This window comes from Heloderma suspectum, chromosome 1, assembly GCF_057233095.1.
Source record: "Heloderma suspectum isolate Gila_16-S chromosome 1, 16-S_ref, whole genome shotgun sequence".
In the NCBI taxonomy this organism is placed as follows: Eukaryota; Metazoa; Chordata; class Lepidosauria; order Squamata; family Helodermatidae; genus Heloderma; species Heloderma suspectum.
The window spans coordinates 35,413,216-35,438,305 of record NC_139458.1 but is presented as its reverse complement, the minus strand read 5'-3'; the positions used below and the strand labels follow the sequence as shown (position 1 = coordinate 35,438,305).

Sequence of the window (25,090 nt, the reverse complement as noted above, 5' to 3'; positions counted from 1 at the left end):
GCTGGGGTCTGAACCCTTGGCAATGCTCAACCATGCCTATCCATGACACCGGCCCTGGCCCACAGGGCTGGAGCGGATGGGAAAGTTTCCTTTCATTAGCTTCTTTTCACTCACAGTTCTCAGAATCCAAGCCACTGATTCTGCATTCAACAGTAGTACTCAAGCCCTAATGAAAAAGTACACTAACATATCCATATTCACTACTCTGCTTATGGTCTTTCAATGTTTTGTGTACGCTTAGAAAGGGAGAATGTTGCAGAGCTTGTTTCATTACACTTAGTAGTGAAACAAGCTTAACTAAATATCCAGATTAAATGGATTATAACCTCAATCTTTTAATCATAATAAATCAAATCTAGGTTATGCTTTTCTAGAACTTTTTGTCCTATATATTTTGAACAATACACAATTCCATCAACTTAAATACTATTATATAGTATGTCAAGAATGTATTAAAAGATATTTGACCATATACTTTTCATGTAGATGTGCACGTAACTGCATAGCGTACATGATTTTTTGTGCAGGGGTGGGGGAGCTATTCAAGTGGTTTAACACATTCTGCACATCTCATATCATGGTTATGACTTTGCCCATGTAGTAAGGTCTTTCTAAAAAAAAAAAAAATCAGAAACAGTTAAATCTATAATAAAATAACCAAATAAATCAATATAATAATCATCAAAGCAATCACATAACAACGAAGGCTGTGCCCCCAGACTTACTACCTGATGAAAGCCTAGCTTACTATTTTTTAATTAAAAATATTTTTTATCGTTATTATTCTTTTTAATGTATTTTTGTCCCAACTGCATTTTATGGTTCATAGGTGCATTCTGAAATTTGTGCTTTGTGTCTGAGCTGGGATTTGAAGACAAGGGAGATCTGTTCCACGTCCAATGCTCTCTACTCTCTCTCTCTAACAAATTCATAGGCTGCCCGAAAGCATTGATGGTAATGGGACAATGTTTGAGGCCCACGGTTTTATTTCCTATTTAGCACTAGGTTTTTTGTCTAGTCCTATATCCATCGTTTCTTCAGGTTACCCTTGCATTAATGCTCACTGGATAAACTTAACAGGTTCACTCTCTCCCGTTTATGTGACGAGAAACAAGCAAACAGAAAAGCTAATTAATAAGATTCAGTGACAGACCCGGCTAGATCTAACACCCTTGTAGGCTGTACCATATGCCGACCATAAAACAGTGCATCCTCTCACTTGGGAATGGCTTTGCCACAAGAGATACTTTGCCTTGTCCTTTAACGTCTAAGATTTGCATCACTGTGATGTATGTTCCAGAGTCCAGCTGAGATAGTGAAACCATACTGATAATTAAATGACAATTGTGTGTCTATTATGTGCTGTTTGAAGGTATCAGGCAAGAGTCTCGGGAGAATAAGTTCTCAGCCTCAGAGAAAAGAGGCAGGTGGCCATTTCCTAATGAGATGTAGCTCATAAACTCACCTAAACTGGGAACTAAGTCTGAACCAAATGCAAGGAAGTATCCACGTGTCTGTTGCAACACAAAGAAAAAAAGTCCTAAAAAGATTAACCAGTTTATTGTGATGTTAGCTTTCAGAAGTGAGAGCCTATGTTGGGGGGCGGGGTTGTGTTGTGGGAACATACACTTAATGTATATTTTTATTTTTACTGTCTGATATGTTGTTAAAAAAGGAAACTTGCAGGAACTGAAAGATTCCTCCTAAAATCTTTTTCAGGCCTTAAGGTTGTAGTAGTTAAACAGAGATTCAAGGGAGAGTTTGGCTGAAACACTGCAGAAAAGGAATCGGTTAACAAATCTGACATGTTATGCCATGGTTTAAATTATTCTGCTGACAGTTTCATACAAAAAACACAACAAAACAGGTTTTCCTTCATTTGGTCTTGGAGTAATTCTTCAGTATCCATGCTTTAAAGTTCCAGAAAAAGCAGCTTACATTTAGATTATGTTTTGCATGAAAAATTCATAAAACAGCATTAATTATATTTAAGGTTTTCACTTGTTAACTTGCTTCTTTGCTTCATGGTACTTCAAGGAATGCATACCAAGCTCCTTCTCTATCCACATCATACATCCAATGAAGTAAGGCTCATCTTGCCAACAAAAAACATATGCCACAATAAAATGAGACTTTAAAGCACCACAGAATTCTTGGACTTCTAGGTTTCAACAAACAGCCCTCAGACAAGGCAATCAGTTTTTAAAAACGTAACACAATGGCATTTCCCTTCTTTTCTGAAAATTCCAAGGCAGCTGCTGACATGCTGGGTCACTTGGCCATTAAACTGAGGGATTGACAGAAGACCACCTGCTCCTTAAAGTGGGCTACGGCCTTTAGGTCTTGAGAGAATCAAACCTGTCCTTTGGAAGCGTCTCTAGAGTACAGGGGCAGAAGACCCCCCACACGCACACAGGAAAGGGATGGTGAGAAACAGATGGCAGAATTGTTGTGGGAGGCAGGGACAAAAGATAAAAAGGTAAAGAAATAAAATGAGGAAGAGGAAATAGGAGAGAAGCTGGAAACACTGGAATATTTTGGAAGAGGAACAATGGACTAAAATTAAAACATTTTATTCATCCAGATTGCTACTTTAGCATTGTTTGTTCCGAAGGAAACTAGAGATCACTTAAGGTGCAATTCCATGCATGCTGGCTGGAGCATGCTGGGATTTGTAGGCTTTTTCTCTGTCTAAACATGCATAGGATTGCACCCTTGACGTCTCTGTACATGAGGCAGTCCACAAAAACGTGCGGGTGCATTTTTATTTGTAAAACCACGTGTGTTCATTGCCCATTCACTCTCACTGTCCCCATTCATATGCGCCTCTCTCTCTCTCTCTCTCTCTCTCTCATATATGCATATACACCATACACACAGCCATGCATTCAGCCTGTCAACTATCATTGTGCAGGCCAAGACATTTTGCTGCCTGAAGGGGAGCTCAAGTAGCCCCACCCTACACTAGAGCCAACACTTTAAGAAGTCTTGCTGCACCAATCAGACACCAGTTGCTGCCTTCATCTACCTCCCCACCCACTCTGACCACAGGGCCACCTGAAGCAGGTTGGTTCACTCTGCTGCATGGCAAGGCTGGCCTTGTCTTTTCTATGTAACACTTCCCACCAATAGCTCCAACTGGTCCCTAGACCTAGCATGCCAACAGAAACTTCTGAGCAGCTGGAACGCTCTTTTTTTTTTTTCATGCAAGTCCGTACTGGGGAATGCCCACATAAGACTCCTCCATTCCAAAGTAAGTCTGCAATGTAACACAGGGCAAACCTGCTCCAAGCAGTAAATCCTGCAGTAACGAGTTCATACAATTAAGCCAACATCGGCAGACTCTCTTGCCACATCCTCCACCTTCCTTCTTTCTGACGATGATGGTGGTGATGACCTTCTTTATAGTTATTACACTTCTTCCTCTCACACATTCTATTATCTAGTTTGTTACTTCTCCCCCTCACCTTTTTCTAGCCAGGGCAAATTATACTATTGGGTATAGTTAAGCAAGCAGGGATTTAGCCACAGGTAAGACAGAGAATCAAGCAACCAGATGGACAGATAGATTTTCTAATCAGTACAAGATGACTGATCCCTGCCACTAACCATACTCTCAGTCTGCATTTCCGGCTCTTTGGTTCCTTTCCTGGCCGACTGCTTACTATCATTTCAGCATCATGGCAAACGCTATCAATTTTAGCATGGTAAAACTGACGCAACTGCCAACACTTTTGAGAGGAAAAGGGGAAAAATACTTGCGGTTGGCACAAAATTAAACACACGCATTACAACAAACCCTTTTTAGAGATGTGAATGCCAGGAGACATCAGTTCCATTGCCCTGGCTATAGCCCAACAATGATCTTTGGACTTGGGCATTAGTTCAATGAATACCTTACAAAGGGGGTTCCACCACAATGGATACACAGACACAGCTCAGAATTACAGTCCCTCTTAGGAGGAGATCAGTACATGGGTATGAATTAATTGCCAACCTTTTCCCTACTTTCCTACTTCAGTCTTTTCTTCCTTATATATGTTCTTTAGGTTTGTCGTCTTCCCCCATTTGATAGCTGCTCTTTCATGGGCCCGCTGGTCAACAGTGAATGAGCACCCCGCCAAGGTACTCATCACTGGAGGAGCAATGGCTAAGCCCCGAGGACAAAAGATGCTTCTGTATCAGATCACATTATGCTAGATTTCTAGGGGTCATGATTCTTTGGAAGCCACATTGGATATCTGAGCCAGTGTGGTGTAGTGGCTAGAGTGTTGGACTGGGAGTCAGGAGATCTGGGTTCTAGTCCCCACTCGGCCATGGAAGCTCACTGGGTGACTTTGGGCCAGTCAAAGACTCTCAGCCCAACCTATCTCACAGGGTTGTTGTTGTGAGGATAAAATGGAGGAGAAGGAGGACTATGTATGCCGCCTTGGGTTCCTTAAGGAGGAAAAAAGGTGGGATATAAATGCAATAAATGCAATCAATCAATAACGTTTCCAATGCTGAGGAAAGGCACTCTGTGCATGCTTAAGCATCCCTTTCTGTATTATCTATATCCTATTTCTGAACTATTCAGTTTTATGCATGTTTTTTATGTATCAATGCAATGTTATGTCACCCAGCCTTGGGTTAGAGTATAAGTAGATCTTGGTTTAAGGACTTTATACCCTGTATAAGTGCAAGGAAGAAGCAGCAGCAGAAGAATGTTTGGTCAGATTTCTCCCCCTACAAAGTATTCTTCTGAAAGGAAAAAGAAAAAGAATGTATTCTTAATATGAAACATCTAGTTTCAATTCAATGAAATAATTGAGTGCAAGGTTGAAGAATACCCCCAATAAAGCAAATTTGGAAAGTTCAAAAGGAAGGGAGGACAAAAAGATAAAAGTTGACAGTTAACTGTCATTCTTGTTGGCTCTCCGCCAGTATCTAATGAAAAACAAAAGGCTGAGGAAAGCCCCTGAAGGGCAGAACCCTCAAAGCAACTAACTGTCAGGAGAAAAGTACTCTACATAGTTCATTACTAGGGGCACTGACCCACAGCATGTCTGGAAAGGACAGGAAGTGCAGTTGCTGGAGACACGAAGAAGTGGCAAAACACACCCACCAAGGAGTTACGGCTAGGTGAGAAAAGCAGGGAGGCCTGAAAGGGACATTAAGCCAAACCATTTTTAAAGATGCTGCTCATCAGCTCATCACTAAGATTTGCCGGCTCCTTTAAACCTGCCCAAACTCCAGAAGTCTTCGAAGGCGTTTTTTGTTTGCAAAGCAGCTTTATGAAACTCTCTTAGATAAGAGTCCCTCACAAGCTATTGAAAATGGATGCTCTAACAAGTGGTTAACTGATAAACTGCTCCTCCAGCACCACCCCATGCTATTTTGCCTATACACACATATGCCAGTTTCATATACTCCAGGGACAACAGGACTGCAGCTCCCATAATTCCCAGCCAATGGACATGCTGGCTCAGAATTATGCGAGTTGCAGTCCAACATTTCTGGAGGGCACCAAGTTGAAGAAGGCTGCCCTAGCTCGAAAATAAACCACTGCTATGGATTTCCAGTGGTGCTTGTGTAAAAATGAATGCATCCAAACAAAGCCCTCATTGATTTTTCAGTGACTAGCTCTGCAGGATACGCACACAGAAGTTCTGGTACTGTACTGATCCAGCTTTTGTTGTTGGAAGCCCATGTCACAAGGGGGCAAGCCCCAGATATAAACCCCTGTAGCCTGGTAAAAGCAGCTTCCTGTTTTCAAAGCAGAGGAAAAGGTACTTGATAATAAAGTCCAGTATAGCACTACAGAAAATATATAGATGGTTCACAAAGCTGCCATGGGGGCTTGCCCTTAGTCAGCAGCATAGCCAAGAATTTCATACTTTTATGACAAAGTCCAGCTTGTTGTTGGCAAATAGGCTGCAGAGGGGAAAGGCTCTACAGCTGAAATCACAACACTCCAGTCTCTTGCTCTCACCTTTTGGATGACTGCAATGTCACAGCGCTGACTCACTGGAAAACATGTTCTTCCCTTCACGACTCTGGGGCACCAGTCTCTAGTGCTGTTGTTCAATGGAGGCAGCAAAACTGCAGAGACCTTCCCCAACCTGGTGTTCTCCAGGGGTGCTGGACTGCAATTTCAATGATTTCCAGCCAGCATGGCCATTGGCCAATACGTCTGGAGGGCCTCAGGTCAGGGGAAGGTTGGCATAGCCTGGAAATGCCTATTCTTGATCTGTGCTGCTTTTTGGTTTAGATAACATAAGAGGTAGCCAGATGCCATCTATCTTATTCTGCTCCTCTAATCCTCAATGTCAAACTAATTTCAGCCTGGTGAGCTGCAAGAGCTGCTACGTATAATCAGGCTTTTATTTTAAATATCAGAGTAACACGGTGTCGCAAGGCTACTCACCAGACAGAGGATCTTTGCCAACTATCAAGACATTTGGCAAACTCATTATGATAAGTTGCTGGAGGACCTCCTGAAAAAAAGAAGAAAAAAGACAAAATAATAAAAATGAGTGTTAGTTTCCAAGAAGGCACTGCATCACTAGTTATTAAATGCTACTTGCCTAGAGGAACAAACCACAGTCATGGAGGAGAAATTCAGGGGTGCAATCCTATGGGTTGCACCCTCATTGATCATAAGCTCCCAAACCTGGAGTCTCCTACACAGGGTAGGAGGAATGGCGGAAGTGATCTTTGCATCTGTCCATAGATAGGGGCTTTTTTGCCTGTCTAACTAGGGCACTCTGGACAGGGAGGGAAGGCATATGGAGAGGCCTCAGGTTTGCTCATATCCTGGCCTCTCCAATCTCCTCCTCTCCCCACAAAATGCCCCCTTCTCCCCTTCTCCAAGGTCGAGCTCCCAACCTCAGAGAGCAGCTGACACAGTTCTTTCTGTGCTGGCTGAAAGGGGGAGGAGGCTCGGAGCTCTAATTCCCCCCTCTGTGGTCGGAGCGCTATCTCTGGCCTCAGATTGGGAATCCAAAATATCCTGTGGCCCTGCAGATGCTCTCTAGGGTCCATAGGATTGCTCCCATGGATGATTCAGTTGTTCTTGGAGGCAGCATCAAAACTCATAAATGAGACGCATCACTTGGCTCAGAGCACATCTGCACATTGTTAGTTTTGGGGACTGGATCCCCATAATCTGCATATAAAATAAATGACATTAGCAGAGAGGTGAGACTGAAAGAAGGCATATGGTTTCAACAGGGACACTTCTGGGTAAGCTACACTGTGCAAAGGGTGGAGGAGGTAGGAAGGTTGAACTAGATTGGCTTTCATTTTCTTATAAAGTTCCAGTATAAACTATATATTTTTAATAATCTCTTCACTCTTTTATCTCCCTTATCTCCCCCCCCCCCCGCCACCCTGCACCTCTCCCCTTTTATTGGCATGGTACGCACATAATGAAAAGCCACCATGGGTGAATTTCCCTGTGGGGCTTCTCATCATGGTGGCTGCCACAATTTTTAATATTCAGGGTGCACCTTAGGTTCTCATTATGTGTGAACCCAATGAGGGTGGTTTATTGAGGTGGTTCACAAACCACCTGCAACTCTAAAACAGCCCATGGTAGTTCTGGGTGGCTTGTGAACTACCCCAACAACCCAACCTCGCCAGGTTTGCACATAATGAGAAGCCACGCATGGGAGCTTCAATAACCAACCTGGTGCCCATGGGCACTGCAACCCACCATGGCTAATAAGGTATGCTGGGCTGCGGTGATTGTGCAAACCACATCATTGTCACTGCCTCTTCTTCCTCCCACCATTACGGAAGGAGTAGGCATAATTTCAAAAGCCTTCTGCATGCTACCAATTCAGATCTCTGGGAAAAGTGATTTGTTCCTTGCCTGGCAGTCTGCTGGGTAGGAAGGAAGGGAGAGAGAAAAGTGGGAGGCAGAAAGAGAAAAGGGGTGACCCACCCACCAGTAACTTGTAGCTCTGTGAGAGAACAGAGCCCTCAACAAGAGCAATGGTTGCCCACCCTTGCTTTACAGACTTGTCTTTTTAGATTGTAAGCCTGCTGGCAGGGTTTGTTCCTGTTCATATTTACTTACTTATTTATTTGATTTCTACCAAAAACAGCACTCAAGGTGGCTTACAATCACTGACAAAAACAAGTGAATACATTAAAACACAACTAAAAACACAACAACATCAGAGTAAAAACATCATCCACCTCCACAGACCCGCTTACACACCAAAGGCCTATTTGAATAAAGCCGTCTTTGCCTGCCACTGGAACGACAGCAGAGCGATTGAACCTTATAATGTACATTAATATAATCAGTGCACAACGCCTAGTTGTAGAGGTGCTTTTATCATCATTACTGAATCTAAAGATCTCATAGTGCTATCTGAATGTAAAGTGACAAAATTAGGCATATATCCATAAATGTCACTTTCCCTAAAAGTGACATTTATGGATTATTTTCTAAAATTAGGCATATATCCATAAATGTCACTTTCCCTAAAAGTGACATTTATGGATCATTTTCTAAAATGATCCAAACATACAGAAAGGGCCTATGGTTGCAGCCTCACAGAGGTAGTAACATATGAGCTGGTGCAACCACGCTGGCAGATGCTTTTTCTTGGCAGCAATTTTGGTGAGCATAACAACGTATTTTTCAGCTGCTCCGCTCACATGAATCTGTGTAGTTTTAAGAGAATCTGAATGGAGCTAAATAATGAACACTGGAAATGCAAGCTTTGCTTTATAGATTTCTGGATTTCAAAATAAGATCTTTTAACCAGACAGAAATAACTATATAAGCCATGAAATAAGAACAATTCCAAGTATGGGGGCGGGGGGGGGGGAGAAGAGGAGACATGAGGCAAGCTAACAGAGAGTACCCCCCCTTTAAATGTGGTTAGTCAAGGTCAATTCCAGTCAGAGGGTTAAGGAAGCAACATTTGTTAACGGGCTTGCTTTAAAGTCAGTCTCAGCCTTGAATAAGTATTGGGAAAATTGATTAAATGGCCAGAGGGCAGGCTAGCAAGCAAAAGGTTAGAGGAAAACATAACTTAGTGGGCATACAGGCAACACCCCAGTTTTCATTTGACCTATTAAATGCCACAAGATAAATGAGCTTCTGAATAACAAGAATGGTATAAAACAACAAATTATAGAATGATGGCTTTGCTCCTCCTGCCCAAGGGTTTCTACTGCTAACTCAACTTATTTTTGATACACAATATGTCAGAACTTCACTTAACATCTGTGCTGATATTGGATCATAATAAATTATCTATCTACAACCTCCGATATGAGGACGATACCACCCTAATGGCAGAAAGCGAAGAGGATCTAAAGAGCCTCTTGTTGAGGGTGAAAGAGGAGAGTGCAAAAGCTGGTTTGAAACTCAACATCAAAAAAATGAAGATCATGGCATCTGGCCCTATCACTTCCTGGCATATAGAAGGGGAAGAAATGGAAGCAGTGACAGATTTTACCTTCTTGGGCTCCAAGATCACCGCAGACGGTGACTGTAGCCATGAAATTAAAAGACGCTTGCTCCTTGGGAGGAAAGCTATGGCAAACCTAGACAGCATAGTAAGAAGCAGAGACATCACCTTGCCGACAAAGGTCCGTCTAATCAAAGCTATGGTTTTCCCAGTAGTAATGTATGGCTGTGAGAGCTGGACTATAAGGAAGGCTGAGCGCTGAAGAACTGATGCTTTCGAACTGTGGTGCTGGAGAAGACTCTTACGAGTGCCCTGGACTGCAAGGAGGTCAAATCAGTCAATCCTAAAGGAAATCAACCCTGAGTGCTCATTGGAAGGACAGATCCTGAAGCTGAAGCTCAAATATTTTGGCCACCTAATGCAAAGAGAAAACTCTCTGGAAAAGACCCTGATGCTGGGAAAGATTGAAGGCAAAAGAAGGGGACGGCAGAGGATGAGATGGCTAGATAGCATCACCGATGCAATGAATATGAACTTGAGCACGCTCTGGGAGAGAGCGCAGGACAGGAAGGCCTGGCGTGCTATGGTCCATGGGGTCACGAAGAATCGGACACGACTGAACGACTGAACAACAAATCTATCTATCTATCTATCTATCTATCTATCTATCTATCTGTCTATCTGTCTATCACTTAACATTTACACTTACTGGTACTACTAAAGATTTTAGGAGGACAGTGCTAAATGGTGGGAAATTCTGACATTTAATTCTCAAGAACAACCACGAGTTTTACTGTCCAAAACATGGTTCCAACTGTAATTTGACATTTACTGATAAAATGTCATTTTTATTTTACTTTATAGAAATGTAATAAATAAATAAATATTATAATAATACTTTAGAAGTGTCTAGACCACACATTCATCACCATGAATACGAGGGTGGTATAAAATCAAGGCCAAAACAAATGTTATTATCCGCTCCTTCCATTCCAAGTGGCATGTTAGTGTACCTACCATATTTATTCATAAACACCCTGCTATTTATATATTATCTTGTCTCTTAGTTACTCCTATCTTCTTTACTGAGCTACTATACTACAAGTAGAACAGCACATGAACAGAAAGATGGGCAAGTAAAAATTATACTGGATCACTTGTTGAAGGGACTTGATGGTTCTTCAGGTGTTATGTAAAATGTAAACTGCAGCCCTACTCCACAGCACAACTTGCATTCAGGGGCTAAATCGGAAACAGCACTGCCATGAGAAAGTCAGTCTATAAAGATAGGCTTTGGATCCACAGAGCAAATAATGCCTCAGGTATTTATAGATTAAAAAAACAATGGTACAAGGAAGTAAATGGTCAATCCATTTCCAAGAAGCTTCTCGGAATACAGGGAACCAACAGCAATTTCTTCTATTAGAAAAACGTATTTTTCAATTCTGTCCAGAAAGCAGTTATAATTCTTTTCATTTGGGGGGCTGAAATCTGCACTTACACAGCTGAAATCCAGGCTGAACCTTCCAATTTGGCCTCAGTCTCTGGGTTGTTTAGCAATGCATGTGAACTAGGGGCTCTGGCTTGTTGGGAGAGACAACACAGAGTTGGAGCCCAGGCTTTAAGCTTTAAGTGACTGGCCAATGGTTAGCAAGCTTCATGGCTTACTAATACTAAGCACTTCACCCTACTGGTTCTGTAAGTAATGGTAAAGTAAATAATTTAATATTGACTGTGAAGAAGGAAAAGTAACCAGGAAAAAATCTAAATTGGAAAAATGTGATGGTATTTACATGTAGAAAAAGTAAGATTTAATAAAAATAAATCTGTGCTTGGAATATTGTTTGCATTCCACCAACATAATTCCAGTCAGAAATATACATAAATTGAGCACCACATCAGTAACTGGCAAATAACTCAAGTTATTATGGGAGATTGTCTGTTTTTTACCAAAATCATTTGTACACCGTCAGTGATAAAACGTCTACAGCATATAGGAGTGCCACCAATCGGCTACATTGTCTGGCCCACTGAGTTTAGCTTCTATTCATTGCTGAGAACTCTGCAGTTACCTGCAAGAACAGGAAATCCTTGACTTACAAACAATTAAGGCTGTTAACAGTAATCAGAGGCCTCATAAAAAGGGACTGCAGGGTTTATTTCCCCCACACCCTGCACAAAACCATTGTGGTATGCAAGGGAGTTTGTTTGCACTAGCTCTAGGAAGAGGGAGGGGGCTGGGAGAGAGGGTGGAAGAAAAGCTATGCAAATTGGTTGCAGTTCCTTATGCTGATGTGGTGCAAAGTGGACTACATAAAACGCTGGTCTTACATCCTGAAGGATGTGTTAAACATCATTAACACAAAATGATGGATTAAACCATAAATGTGGTTTATTTATTGGCAACACATGGTAACAATCTTCCTTAACCTATTCAAAAATTAGTGTTAATCAACTTCCCATCACAACTATTAAAGTCACTACTAACAGCAATTCATAAATCACTTTTAAAGATTTTTATCATAAAACACATCCAAAGTTAGAGACCACATGTAACCGTAAGCACAAGCTTTTTATGCTAATTAAGTCTCCAGAGAGGTAGCCATGTTAGTCTGCTGTAGGAAAATCAACAGAGTCACAGGGCACCTTAAAGATACATTTGCAACTGCAAGTGGGACATTAAAACAACCCAGCGGTGTGAAATGCTCCTGTTCAGGATCCCAGCAAGCTGTGCCATCTTCCAGGATATTCCTTTCCTTCCCCTCACTCCATTTTCTGTCCACCAGTCACCACCTCATGACCATTGAGCATGCTCAGTCCTCACAGAGTTGTTTTTTGGTTCCCCCACCCCACAGAGTTATTTCCCTTATTTTTTTAATTATTAATTCCCCATGCCTGCCGATACTCCCCTCTTGCACATGCATAGTGCCGTTTTGGCTACATAAAGGATCCACACTCAGATAATGAGTTTGCAATCAGTATATAGGATGATGGCATAAGCTTAAATGTTTATGGTGGTCTTTACAGTGCCACAAGCAGAGATGGGCGAAAAAGCAATGTTAGAGATTGCTAGGATCCTCCAAACGCTATCTCGCTGCTCAGCTCATGTCCTGTTTGCGTTTGTGATCACTGCTCACTCTGTGTGAATGGGAAAATTACATAAATCGAGCACCAATCGAATGGGAAATTTCCCCAAACCTCCTCAAATTTGCGCCACTTTGCTCCAAAGTATGAAGCGGGGCTTTCAGTCTGCTGGGGAAATTTGCACAAATTGGGAAATTTGCACAAAATCGAACTGGGGAGTGTTGCACAAATCAAATGCAAGCACATATCTGGCAATCTGCCAACCTTTTCAGTGGACACATACTTGCGATTGTGTTCAGGGCTTCAAACAGGGCATGCTCTTATGTTTTGTTAGCGAAAACTAAATTCTCATACATCCCTAGCCACAAGACTTTGTTGTTTTAAGCCAGGCAATGGCTTAAATTGTTGCGGTTATAGTTTTTTCATATTTCCCTTATCTTTACACAGTTTAATGTATTCCAAATTTTGCTCTTATTGTCTGTCTCATATCATAAGCCTATTCAGGTTGGACCTGTTTTCTTGTGTGTTCTGTACAGCACTTCATTAATCTCATGACCACGAACTTATATTCATCCTTAAAAGAAAATTAGTATGTGGCTTAAACTTTGTATATTGTGATTGACTGGGATTTTCATGTTTATTCTTGTAAGCCATTGAGGACTTTTCCCTAAAAGCTGAGATGTAAGCATCCAAACAAAATGTAAATAAATAATCAGTAGGAATGCAAGAGAGTCACACATTGGTCTCCCCAGGGGAAACATGGTGAGAGAGTTGAAAGGAACCCACAGATTGAAAGGGGCACAGAAGTCATGATTGGGGGAAGAGTCATGGACATCCTGACCTGGTGTGCAAGTCACACTGTGATTCCTGAATTGTTTAACCCAGGAATTGCCAGGGACGAGCGAAGCAATGAGTGCACTGCCTCCTGTTCGCTTGTTGTTTCCGTTTTCAATTAACAACCTAGGAATGACCCATTCCTAGGTTGTTTCGTGACATACAAACCTGAAAACTCTGGGTTGTTTGTGGGTTAAACAACCCAGGGTTAACCCAACAACTGCCCACAATTTGTTGTTGGGTTATTTTATTTATTTATTTCATTTCTATACCACCCAATAGCCGAAGCCCTCTGGGTGGTTCACAAAAATTAAAACCAAATGGCACACAATAAAACAATTTAAAATATATAGAACATTAAAATCACAATATAACAATACAACCACAATAAAACCTAGCAGCAGTGCAGGAATTTAAAACACAGATTTAAAACAGCAAAACTAACTCTAAGTTGTAAACAACTCTGGAATTGCAGTGTGACATGCAAACTCGGTCCTGGTGTTCAAGTGCCCACAAAATCCTACAGCAGGCCCTGTTTTGTTGCATCTCATTTATTTACTTTACACTCCTATGTAAGAGAGCAAGTGGGCATACATTTAAGTAAAACTGAATATGCAACAACAAGCCTGTCCAGAAACTCCGTATCTGCCCTGAGGTATCTATACCAAACAAGAGAGCTATCTAAAGACAATTAGAGCATAATTACACCGCAGAGTTATAATTCATTAACAAATTTCACTGTATACCTCAGGGCCTCAACCAAGGATTATTGGACATGTTCTCACTACACACCATTTGGTTCTGCATTACATCCATATTTGGTGTTTTTAAACCCACACATGCATCTGGTTATTTAGAATCACACACACTGCTTCCTTAGCCCACTCCATGGCTATCACTGAAGTCACCAAGATTCTAAAAGGTTATCAAAAAGGGGTTGTCCTCTTACTCCTATATGCCAACATTTATTCTTCTATTCAGATGTAGCCTGCTTACAGCATTCTAGAAGTCAGTTTAAGAATATGCAGCCAAACCACAATCATGTTTTACACGGGCATCTGTTGCAAATAAACTCCCTACTCATTTTCAAGTCTATTTGGTTATCCAGAAGCAACTGAGTCTGCAGAAAAAGCTTGAAAAGCAACACTGACATAAACCCACAAACATGCACTTTATTTCAGCTTCACACTTTAACCATAGTTATCAAGATCCAAGTAACCCCACCTTGATTCCTTAAAGCTACATAACACATGCAGTATCATCCTGTATTACATTAGAGCCCAAAGTCTTCTGTTAGTTTTGAGAATGTATCCTTTTAAACCATAAAATAAGCATAAAAGTTACATTTCAACCCTGTGCCAACATAAAGGGTCCAAAATAAATAATTCACAGGATGCTATCTACTGTAATTCAATGCCTTAGCCAACTTAATTCCATTTGTTAATTGCCCAGCTGACATTGCCAAGCAGTCTTTTGCTACTCACATGTAATTAATGGTGGGAATGAGATCGCTAGTTTTTGCAGTAGTAAGATGAAACTCCCCTTCGTGGATCACTGCCTTGTTGTGGCGAAGGGGCTTGCGTAACTCAGGGAAGCCATTAGCTATGCCATGCAGGGCCACCCAAGACGGACAGGTCATGGTGGAGAGTTCTGACAAAATGTGGTCCACTGGAGAAGGAAATGGCAACCCACTCCAGTATTCTTGCCAAGAAAACCCCATGGAACGTATCACAAGGCTAAAAGAGATGATGCCAGAAGATGAGCCCCTCAGGTCGGAAGGTGTCCAATATATTACTGGGGAAGAGCAGAGGGAATTTCCAAGTAGCGCCAGAAAGAGTGAAGCGGCTGGGTCAAAGCCAAAAGGACACTCAGCTGTCAATGTGTATGGTGGAGAAAAGAAAATCCAAAGCTGTAAAGAACAATATTGTTTAGGAACCTGGAATGTCAGATCAATGAATCAAGGTAAGCTGGAGGTGGTCAAACATGAGATGGCAAGATTGAACATCGACATCTTGGGAATCAGTGAACTAAAATGGACAAGCATGGGCGAATTTAATTCAGGTGACCATCATATCTACTACTGTGGGCAAGAATCCCTTAGAAGAAATGGAGTAGCACTCATAGTCAATAAAAGGGTGGGAAAAGCAGTACTGGGGTACAATCTCAAACATGATAGAATGATCTCAGTACAAATCCAAGGCAAACCATTCAACATCAAAGTAATTCAAGTCTATGCCCCAACCACTGAGGCCGAAGAAGCTGAGGTTGATTGGTTCTATCAAGACCTACAACACCTTGTAGAACTAACACTAAAAAAAGAGGTCCTCTTCATCACAGGGGATTGGAATGCCAAAGTAGGAAGTCAAGAAATAACCGGGATAACAGGCAAGCATAGCCTTGGTGTACAAAATGAAGCAGGACAAAGGCTAATAGAGTTTTGCCAAGAGAACATGCTGATCATAGCACTCTTTTCCAACAGCACAAGAGGCGACTCTACACATGGACATCACCAGATGGTCAATATCAAAATCAGATTGATTATGTACTTTGCAGCCAAAGATGGACAAGCTCTATACAGTCAGTCAGAACAAGACCTGGAGTTGACTGTGGCTCAGATCATGAGCTGCTTCTTGCAAAATTTCGGCTTAAATTGAAGAACGTCGGGAAAACCACTAAACCATTCAGGTATCACCTAAATCATATTCCTTATGAATATACAGTGGAGGTGAGGAATAGATTTCAGGGATTAGACCTGATAGACAGAGTGCCTGAGGAACTATGGACGGAGGTCCATAACATTGTTCAGGAGGCAGCAACAAAATCCATCCCAAAGAAAAAGAAATGCAAGAAAGCCAAGTGGCTGTCTGATGAGGCTTTACAAGTAGCTGAGGAAAGAAGGGAAGCGAAAAGCAAGGGAGAAAGGGGAAGATATATCCAACTGAATGCAGAGTTCCAGAGAATAGCAAGGAGAGACAAGAAGGCCTTCTTAAATGAACAATGCAAAGAAATCGAGGAAAACAATAGAATGGGAAAGACTAGAGATCTTTTCAAGAAAATTGGAGATATCAAGGGAACGCTATGTGCAAAGACGGGCATGATAAAGGACAAAGAAGGCAGGGACCTAACAAAAGCAGATGAGATGAAGAAGAGGTGGAAAGAATACACAGAAGAACTACACAGGAAAGATCTTAATGTCCCTGATAGCCATGATAGTGCGCTCACTGAACTTGAGCCGGACATCCTCGAGTGTGAAGTCAAGTGGGCCTTAGGAAGCATTACTAACAACAAAGCTAGCGAAGATGACAGTATTCCAGCTGAGCGATTTAAAATCCTAAAAGATGATGCTGTTAAAGTGCTGCACTCAATATGCCAGCAAATTTGGAACACTCAACAGTGGCCACAAGACTGGAAAAGGTCAGTTTACATTCCAATTCCAAAGAAGGGCAACGCCAAAGAGTGTTCAAACTACCGTACAATTGCGCTCATTTCACATGCCAGCAAGGTGATGCTCAAAATCCTACAAGCTAGGCTTCAGCAGTATGTGAACTGAGAACTACTGGAAGTACAAGCTGGGTTTCGAAGAGGCAGAGGAACTAGAGATCAAATCGCCAACATTCGCTGGATCATGGAGAAAGCAAGAGAATTCCAGAAAAACGTCTATTTCTGCTTCATTGACTACGCTAAAGCCTTTGATGGTGTGGATCACAACAAACTCTGGCAAACTCTGAAAGAGATGGGGGTACCAGACCACCTTACCTGTCCCCTGAGAAACCTGTACGAGGGTCAAGAAGCAACAGTAAGAACCAGACATGGAACAACCGATTGGTTCAAAATTGGGAAAGGAGTATAACAAGGCTGCATATTGTCGACCTGCTTATTTAACTTATATGCAGAGTACATCATGAGAAACGCCGGGTTGGATGAATCACAGGTCGGAATTAAGATTGCCGGGAGAATTATCAACAACCTCAGATACGCCAACGATATCACCCTAATGACAGAAAGCGAAGAGGATCTCAAGAGCCTCTTGTTGAAGGTGAAAGTGGAGAGTGCAAAAGCTGATTTGAAACTCAACATTAAGAAAACGAAGATCATGGCATCTGGCCCCATCACTTCCTGGCATATAGAAGGGGAAGAAATGGAAGCAGTGACAGATTTTACTTTCTTGGGCTCCAAGATCACCGCAGACGGTGACTGTAGCCATGAAATTAAAAGACGCTTGCTCCTTGGAAGGAAAGCTATGGCCAACGTAGACAGCATAGTAAGAAGCAGAGACATCACCTTGCTGACAAAGGTCCGTCTAATCAAAGCTATAGTTTTCCCAGTAGTAATGTATGGCTGTGAGAGCGGGACTATAAGGAAGGCTGAGCGCCGAAGAATGGATGCTTTCGAACTGTGGTGCTGGAGAAGACTCTTACGAGTCCCCTGGACTGCAAGGAGGTCAAATCAGTCAATTTCCTAAAGGAAATTAACCCTGACTGCTCATTGGAAGGACAGATACTGAAGCTGAAGCGCAAATATTTTGGCCACCTAATGCAAAGAGAAAACTCTCTGGAAAAGACCCTGATGCTGGGAAAGATTGAAGGCAAAAGGAGAAGGGGACGGCAGAGGATGAGATGGCTCGATAGCATCACCGATGCAATGAATATGGACTTGAGCACGCTCCGGGAGAGAACGGAGGACAGGAAGGCCTGGCGTGCTATGGTCCATGGGGTCACGAAGCGTTGGACACGACTTAACAACTGAACAACAACAACAAGATGAAACTGCTGTTGATAGGGTGGAATCAGTTTTGGTTTCAAAATTAACATTTTAATTGCATATATACAGGATATAAAGACTGCCTTATATCTTGGAATATTATTCCATCTGATTCACTACTGTCCATTACATGTGGCACAACAGGGGGCTCATAGAAGCAGAATAGTAGGGTTGGAAGGGCCCTACAAGGCCACCGAGTCCAACCCCCTGCTCAGTGCAGGCTCTTGTATTCATGTCCTACATGTCGGCTTCCCATAGGCACCCGGTTAGCCACTGTGGAACAGAATGCTGAATAGGCCTTTGGCAGGGCTCTTAACATCTCTCCAGCATCTCATGCACAGGTCTTTCCCAGCCCTGCTACTCTAGGGCCTAACAAGACAGAGATATTTGTATGCTGGAGCCAGGGATTGAATCCAGGGCCTTCTACAAAGATCTCAGGGCCAAATGTGATTTCATTTATTATATTTCTATATTGCCCGATAGCCAATGCTCTCTGGGCGGTTTACAAAGATTAAAACCATTAGAAATACATTATAAAAACCATTTACATACAAACATATAAACAAACAGCACACATAGACACACACATGTATCCAAGACATTTTTAAACAATCAACAATAAGAAAAATCCAGGACGTGATTAAAACCTCATCATCTGCTGCCAAATGCCTGAGAAAACAGGAAGGCCTTAACCTGGTGCCAAAAAGATAACAATGTTGGTCTCAGGCAGGAATCATCGGGGAAATCATTCCATAATTGGGGGGGCACCACTGAGAAGGCCCTCTCCCTTGTTGCCCTCGGAGGAGGCACCTAGATGAGGGCCTTAGATGATGTAGTATATGGGTAGGTTCATGATGTGAGAGGCACGCCATCAAATGCTGCGGTCCCAAGCCATGTATCGAGATGAGGTATTGAAGATCCATGATCGGGTTTCCTTTTTAATTTTTATGCTTTTTTAAAAAGTAACTATGGGGGAGAATTGCATTTATTTATTTAGTACATCTCTATACTGCTCAATGGACGAAGCTATTGGGACCATAAAAGCAGAAGAGGGAAGCTGAAAGCACTTACTTTTGCACCTTTTCCCTTAAAAGGGATACAGCTGCTTCGGGGGAGGGGGATTATACTGGGGAAACTGTTCAAGTGTCACATTCTGATCAAATTCACACACCTCTCCTGCAGCTTCTTTTGAAAACAATCTTATATCGGATCATAGCTCCCCAACATTTCATCTAGCTCAACCCAGAGATCTTTGTAGATGCTGTGATTGAACCTACAGCCTTCAACATACAAAGTATGTGCTCTATCATTAAGCTATGGCTCCTGAAATCCAGTGCAGGGCCAATTATCTTATACCTCTAATCATATGTTACCCTACTATTCTTAACATCACTATATTTGCAGGACTAGATGCTGTATTCCCCCCCCCCTCCCCCAGCAATTCCCACCAGCCTCAGACAGCATTGACAATGGTCAAGAATTTTGGGAGCTGTGGTCCAAAACATCTGGAGGACACCAGGTTGAGGAAGGCTAGGCTAGAAATAGTAGAAATGAAGATGTTAAAATGTCTTAGGTGGTGGTGTGCAAACCACTAAAAGTGTAAATACTAGCAGATGTTAGAATTCCAGACAGGCATTACTTACTTGGCTAAATATGAGCACCCTACCCCAAAACCTACATACAAACATAGTTTTTTTTAAAGGAGGAAAGTGGTTTAAAAAACCTAACAGGTTATATCTTTGCACTTTATTCAAAAAGCTCAAGCATGCAATGAATAACTGGGTTAGTAAGTACGCTGGTTAAGGTTACGCTGAACGTATTCCCTAGCCTCTCCCTTTTATTTATGTCTTCATTCCTATAAGTCCTTGGGGCAGGAACCTGTCTTATTTCCTTACATTACTGTAAAACAACAAATATAGTAATGGCATAATGAGGAGAAAGCAAAGTGTAAGAAGTTATTCTACCATAAATTATTTCATGTAGACCATAAATTATTTCACTTATATATTTTTTATTATTATTTATTAAATTTCTTAATCGCCCATCTGGCTGGTCACCCAGCCACTCTGGGCGATGTACATCAATACAAACAGTTTTAAAACAATACAATTTTACATTAAAACATCATATTTCTAAAAATACCCTAACCCACCCCAAAAGCCTGCCTGAACAACCACGTTTTTAATGCATGGTGGAAGCTCATTAAAGAGGGGGCATGGCGGAGTTCCCTAGGGAGGGAGTTCCACAGAGTGGGGGCCACTACAGAGAAGGCCCTCTCCTTCATCCTCACCAGCCTAGCTGTCCTGGCTGATGGAACAGAGAGAAGGCCATCCGAGGCTGATCTTGTTAAACAGCCTGTCTGGTGCTGCTGGAGGCGCTCCTTGAGATAGGCTGGGCTGGAACCATATAAGGTTTTAAAGGTCAAAACCAACACCTTGAATTTGGATCGGAAAACAACCGGTAACCAGTGCAACTCCTTCAGCATCACTCCAGTGGCTGCCTTTAATCAGGCGAGCCGCCACATTCTGTAGCAGCTGCAGCTTCCGAACCATCTTCAAGGGTAACCCCATGTAGAATGCATTACAGTAGTCTAGATGAGACTAGTTGTCTAGTCTTGATGGAACCATCATAATACGGTGTCTCCAATGCCCAACCCTTCCAGGCGGCCCAGGAGGATACCGTGGGCAACGGTATCAAAAGCTGCTGAGAGGTCGAAAAGAACAAGGAAGGAGCATTCGCCCCTATCCAAAGCCCTCCTCATATCATCCACCAAGGCGACCAAGGCCATTTCTGTCCCATGCCCAGGCCTGAAGTCTGACTGAAATGGATCTAGATAATTGGTGCCTTCAACTGCATCGCCACCACCTGCTCAATCACCTTGCCCCAAAATGGCAGATTCGAAACTGGGCGAAAGTTGTTCAAAACTTGGAGATCCAAGGAGGGCTTCTTTAAGAGCGGTCTTATCACTGCCTCCTTGAGAGCTGATGACATCACTCCCTCCTCCGGGAGGCATTCACCACCACCCTGATCCGCTCGCCCAGACTCTCCCTGCAGCTCATAATGAGCCAAGATGGGCAAGGATCAAGTAAGCAGGTGGTCAGCCTTACAGATGAAAGCACCTTGTCCACTTCATCAGAAGGAAGAAGCTGGAACCGATCCCACAAAACCAGTTTGCCACAGACCGCCTCTCGCTCGCTAACTGTATCCACAGCGCACAGAATAACACTCCTAATCTGATCAATTTTATCTGCAAAGTGCCTTGCCAAGGCCTCACAGGAGGCCTTAGAACGCTCCAGCGGTTCCAGAGCCACTGGACCAACCAGGCTCTGGACCACTTGGAACAGCAACCTGGAACAGCACTCTGCAAATACGATAGAGGCAGCATATATCAATTTAATTATGTCCTGTCTAATGTGATGTACTTGTAAATCATAAGGTTCATGAGGCCACACAAAACATACCTGTAATCCTACACAATGACCTGGTTCGCACAATCACTGTGGGTTAAACAAGCCATACCAGTTTGTTTAAGCCATGGCACATGCCGGACAGCATTTGACTAATCGCCTGTCCAGGCGCAGCTTGTCGTATCATCTGAACCCGGGCAGCCTGGCTTGTTGGAAGGGGAAACAACCCTCAAATAATCTATGGGATGTTGTTGGGTTATTTGAGGGTTGTTTCCCACTCCAATAAACCATGCCACCCAAGTTCGAACAACCTAACAAGCTGCGCCTGGGTGGGTGATTAGGCAAATGACGCCCGGCACACATCATGGCTTGTTTAGCCCACGGTGATTGTGTGAACCAGACCAATGTGTCTTTTGGTTTTTTAAACAAAGTGCAGTTTAGAGGCTGCGATTTGCAGTAGACTCACATGCCCTAGTGGGTTCCCTCTCTATCCACTAGAAGGGAAATCCCTTCCAGCAGATTTTCTACGAAAACAATCCCTTTCAAGATGCTCCCCCACCCCACTTCTAAAAACTTGACAAAACTTCCATTTTTAATTGTGCCTAGAAAAAAATATATGAAGGCAAGCTTCTCAGTTTCAGTACCACAGGATTGTAGGAAGCTGCTATACTAATGTCAGGGTGGACACTGAGCCCATAGAATCCCAGAGTAGTTCTGATTCTGAGGAAGAGCAGTCGCTCCTGGGAGAGGAGCGTGCTCCTCTTTCCCAGGGCCCACAGCTGACGGAGATTCCTCCCACCAGCATTCCTAGATTAGAAAGCAGTCCAGGGAGTGACCGAGCAGAGATAGCAGACTTGGTGGATGCGCGACGCAGACACAGAGAGCGGCGCCAGATGGAGGGCGCAGAAAGGAGGCGCAGTGCCCGGTTGGCGCGCAAACAATGGCTGCGCCCCGAGGATCCAAGGGAAAGGGGGAGGGACTCTCCCTAGTCCTTAAGTTCAGGGGTCTGCCAGTAATTCCCTTTCAAACGGGGACCAACTGTTTCAACTTAGGGCATAGGTACTCTGCTGCTCAGATCTAGTTGCTACCTGTAGAGTTGTTAAGTTGTAAAAGAAGAATAAAGCTTTGAAAGGTATCCCTTTGTCTGTGTCTGGACTTGGCTACTGGATTAGACTGAGAGAGGCCTCCAAGGAGCCCTTGACAGCTTGGTCCCCTTTCCTCTTTTTTTCTCTCTCCTCTCTCTCTCTCTTCTCCTATTGCCTTATGGAGGGTGCCGAGAACCCAGCGCTGCAAGCTCTGGCGCAAGAGAACCAGATGCTCCCTGATCAGATGGCTCAACTGACGGCTGCCGTGCAGAATCTACAGGCAGCGTTTCAACCCCCCCACCTCCGATTCCCCCACGCCGCAAGTGCCCGGTGGCATTGCCAGAGAGGTTTTCTGGTGAGAAAGGACTTTTTCAGATTTTCAGAGCCCAATCAGAGCTGTACATGCGTCTTAGACCTGAGGATTTCCAAACGGAACAGGTTCGTGTGGGTTTCATCATTAACCTACTGTCATGCATGGCAGCTAAATGGGCTTCGGGACTCCTGCTCGCTAATGACTCCCTGCTCGGGGACTATCAAGGTTTCATGACAGCCATGTCACGTTTTTTCAGTGACCCCCTGCGCATGCAGACGGCTTCTCAGGAGATTCGCCGCCTCCGGCAGGGCAAGGACTCGGTTTCCAGCTACGCAACAACCTTTCGCTTGCTGATGCAGGATTTACAATGGAATGATGCCGCGCTACTGGCTCAGTTTTTGGATGGTTTGAATGACGAGATCTTAGATGAGTTGGTGCGCATGCCCAGCCCGCCTACTTTGGAGGAGCTCATCCAGACCTGCCTTCAGATAGATAGTCGGCTGGAGGGGCGCCGGCAGACCCGGCGGGGCGCCGGGGGCCAGGATTTCCCTCCTCCCATTCCCCCATGTTTCCTGCCTCCTCCCCCACCCCCCACTCCAGCGCTGGGGGTGGAGGAGACCCCGATGCAGCTGGGGGCTATACGAGTCTCACTGCCGCCAGAGGAACTTGAGTGCCGGTGAGCTGAGCGCCGATGTTTTCGATGTGGAAACCTGGGGCATTTCGCCAAGACCTGCCGAGTTAAATCCACGGCTCCGCTGCCTCCTCCTCCTCTCCTTCCCCCTCCTCCTCCTTCTCGTCCCCAGGCTTGACTAGACTGCCCCCCAAGCTTGTTGGGGGCCTCCAGTGTGGGGGTCAGCTCCCCACCGGTGCCTTCCCCAACCCCCCCTCCCATCTGCTGTTGCATGTTCACCTCTGCTCCTCACAGCGGGGTGGGGTGGAGGCCCTAGCTTTAGTGGACTCGGGGGCTACGACTAGTTTCATGGATGAGACCTTCGCCCGCTTCCACAGGATTCCTACCCTGCCCCTTCCTGCCCCCTTCTCAGTGCAGACCACTGATGGGCGTCCTCTCTCTTCAGGCGAGGTGACCCATATTACAGTTCTGCTCACTCTGCGCACCCAGTCCCACGTTGAGCAGATTCAATTTCACTTAGCTAAGGTTCCCTTATACCCAGTCGTGCTGTGTTTTTGCTGGCTCTCTAAGCACAACCCTCAGATTTCTTGGGGGCTTCGGCAAGTGGAGTTTGCATCTCCCTACTGCCGGGAGCATATTGCCTCACGGAGGAGGTGCTAGTCCCAGCCCAGGCATTAACCCTTCCCCCCCTCCTTCTCTGCTTCTGGCAGTCCCTCAGCTACCATCATCCCCCCAGAGAAGTATGCAGCTTTTCAGGATGTGTTTGACAAGAAGGAGGCTGACCGGCTTCCCCCCCAAGGCCTGGCGGCAGCTGCAATGCTTCATTCTTGGGAGGAGCTCCTTCTCTCTGCACAGGCTCAGGATGCCTTTGTTCGCACAAAGGTGGAGGAATTGGGGCTAGCCTCTGCCCCCCCCACTCTACCCCCTTCTCTTTGCGAGGTGGCCTGCTTTACCATTCCGGCCGGGTCTATGTGCCTTCTAGACCCCTCCGCGAGAGGGTCCTCCATCAGTGCCACGACTCCCCCACAGCTGGGCATTTTGGCGTCTCCAAGACCCTGCATGGAGTGACGAGGGATTTTTGGTGGCCTCGTGTGTGTCAGGACGTCAAGTCCTATGTTGCCTCCTGCCCAACCTGCCAGCGGGCGAAGGCCCCCTCAGGCAAGCCCACAGGCTTGCTTCACCCCCTGCCTACCCCCTCAGGACCTTGGAAACTGCTCTCCCTTGACTTCATCACTGACTTGCCTCCCTCACACGGTAAGACCACTATTCTGGTGGTGGTGGATTTGTTTTCTAAGATGGCCCATTTCATCCCCTGCTCTGGGTTGCCCACAGCCAGGGAGACGGCAGAGCTGTTCGTGGCGCATGTTTTCCGCCTCCATGGATGGCCCGAGGATCTCATTTCCGATAGGGGGGCCCAATTCACTGCCCATTTCTGGAGGGAGCTACTGGCGTTACTCCATGTGACACTCCGTCTTTCCTCCGCCCACCATCCACAGATGGACGGTCAGACCAAGCGCACCAATGCGACTCTGGAGCAATATCTGCGCTGTTACGTCTATTAC

General features: G+C 44.2%; 1 protein-coding gene across 1 annotated transcript in view; it reads right to left on the bottom strand.

Annotated features, from left to right (window-relative positions):
* CCDC88C (coiled-coil and HOOK domain protein 88C) overlaps nucleotides 1-25,090 on the bottom strand; it is a 152,572-nt gene that overhangs the window by 82,465 nt on the left and 45,017 nt on the right. The window contains exon 4 of the mRNA XM_084840695.1: nucleotides 6,407-6,476. Coding sequence (XP_084696821.1) covers nucleotides 6,407-6,476 — 70 coding nt within the window. The remainder of the gene's footprint in view (nucleotides 1-6,406; nucleotides 6,477-25,090) is intronic.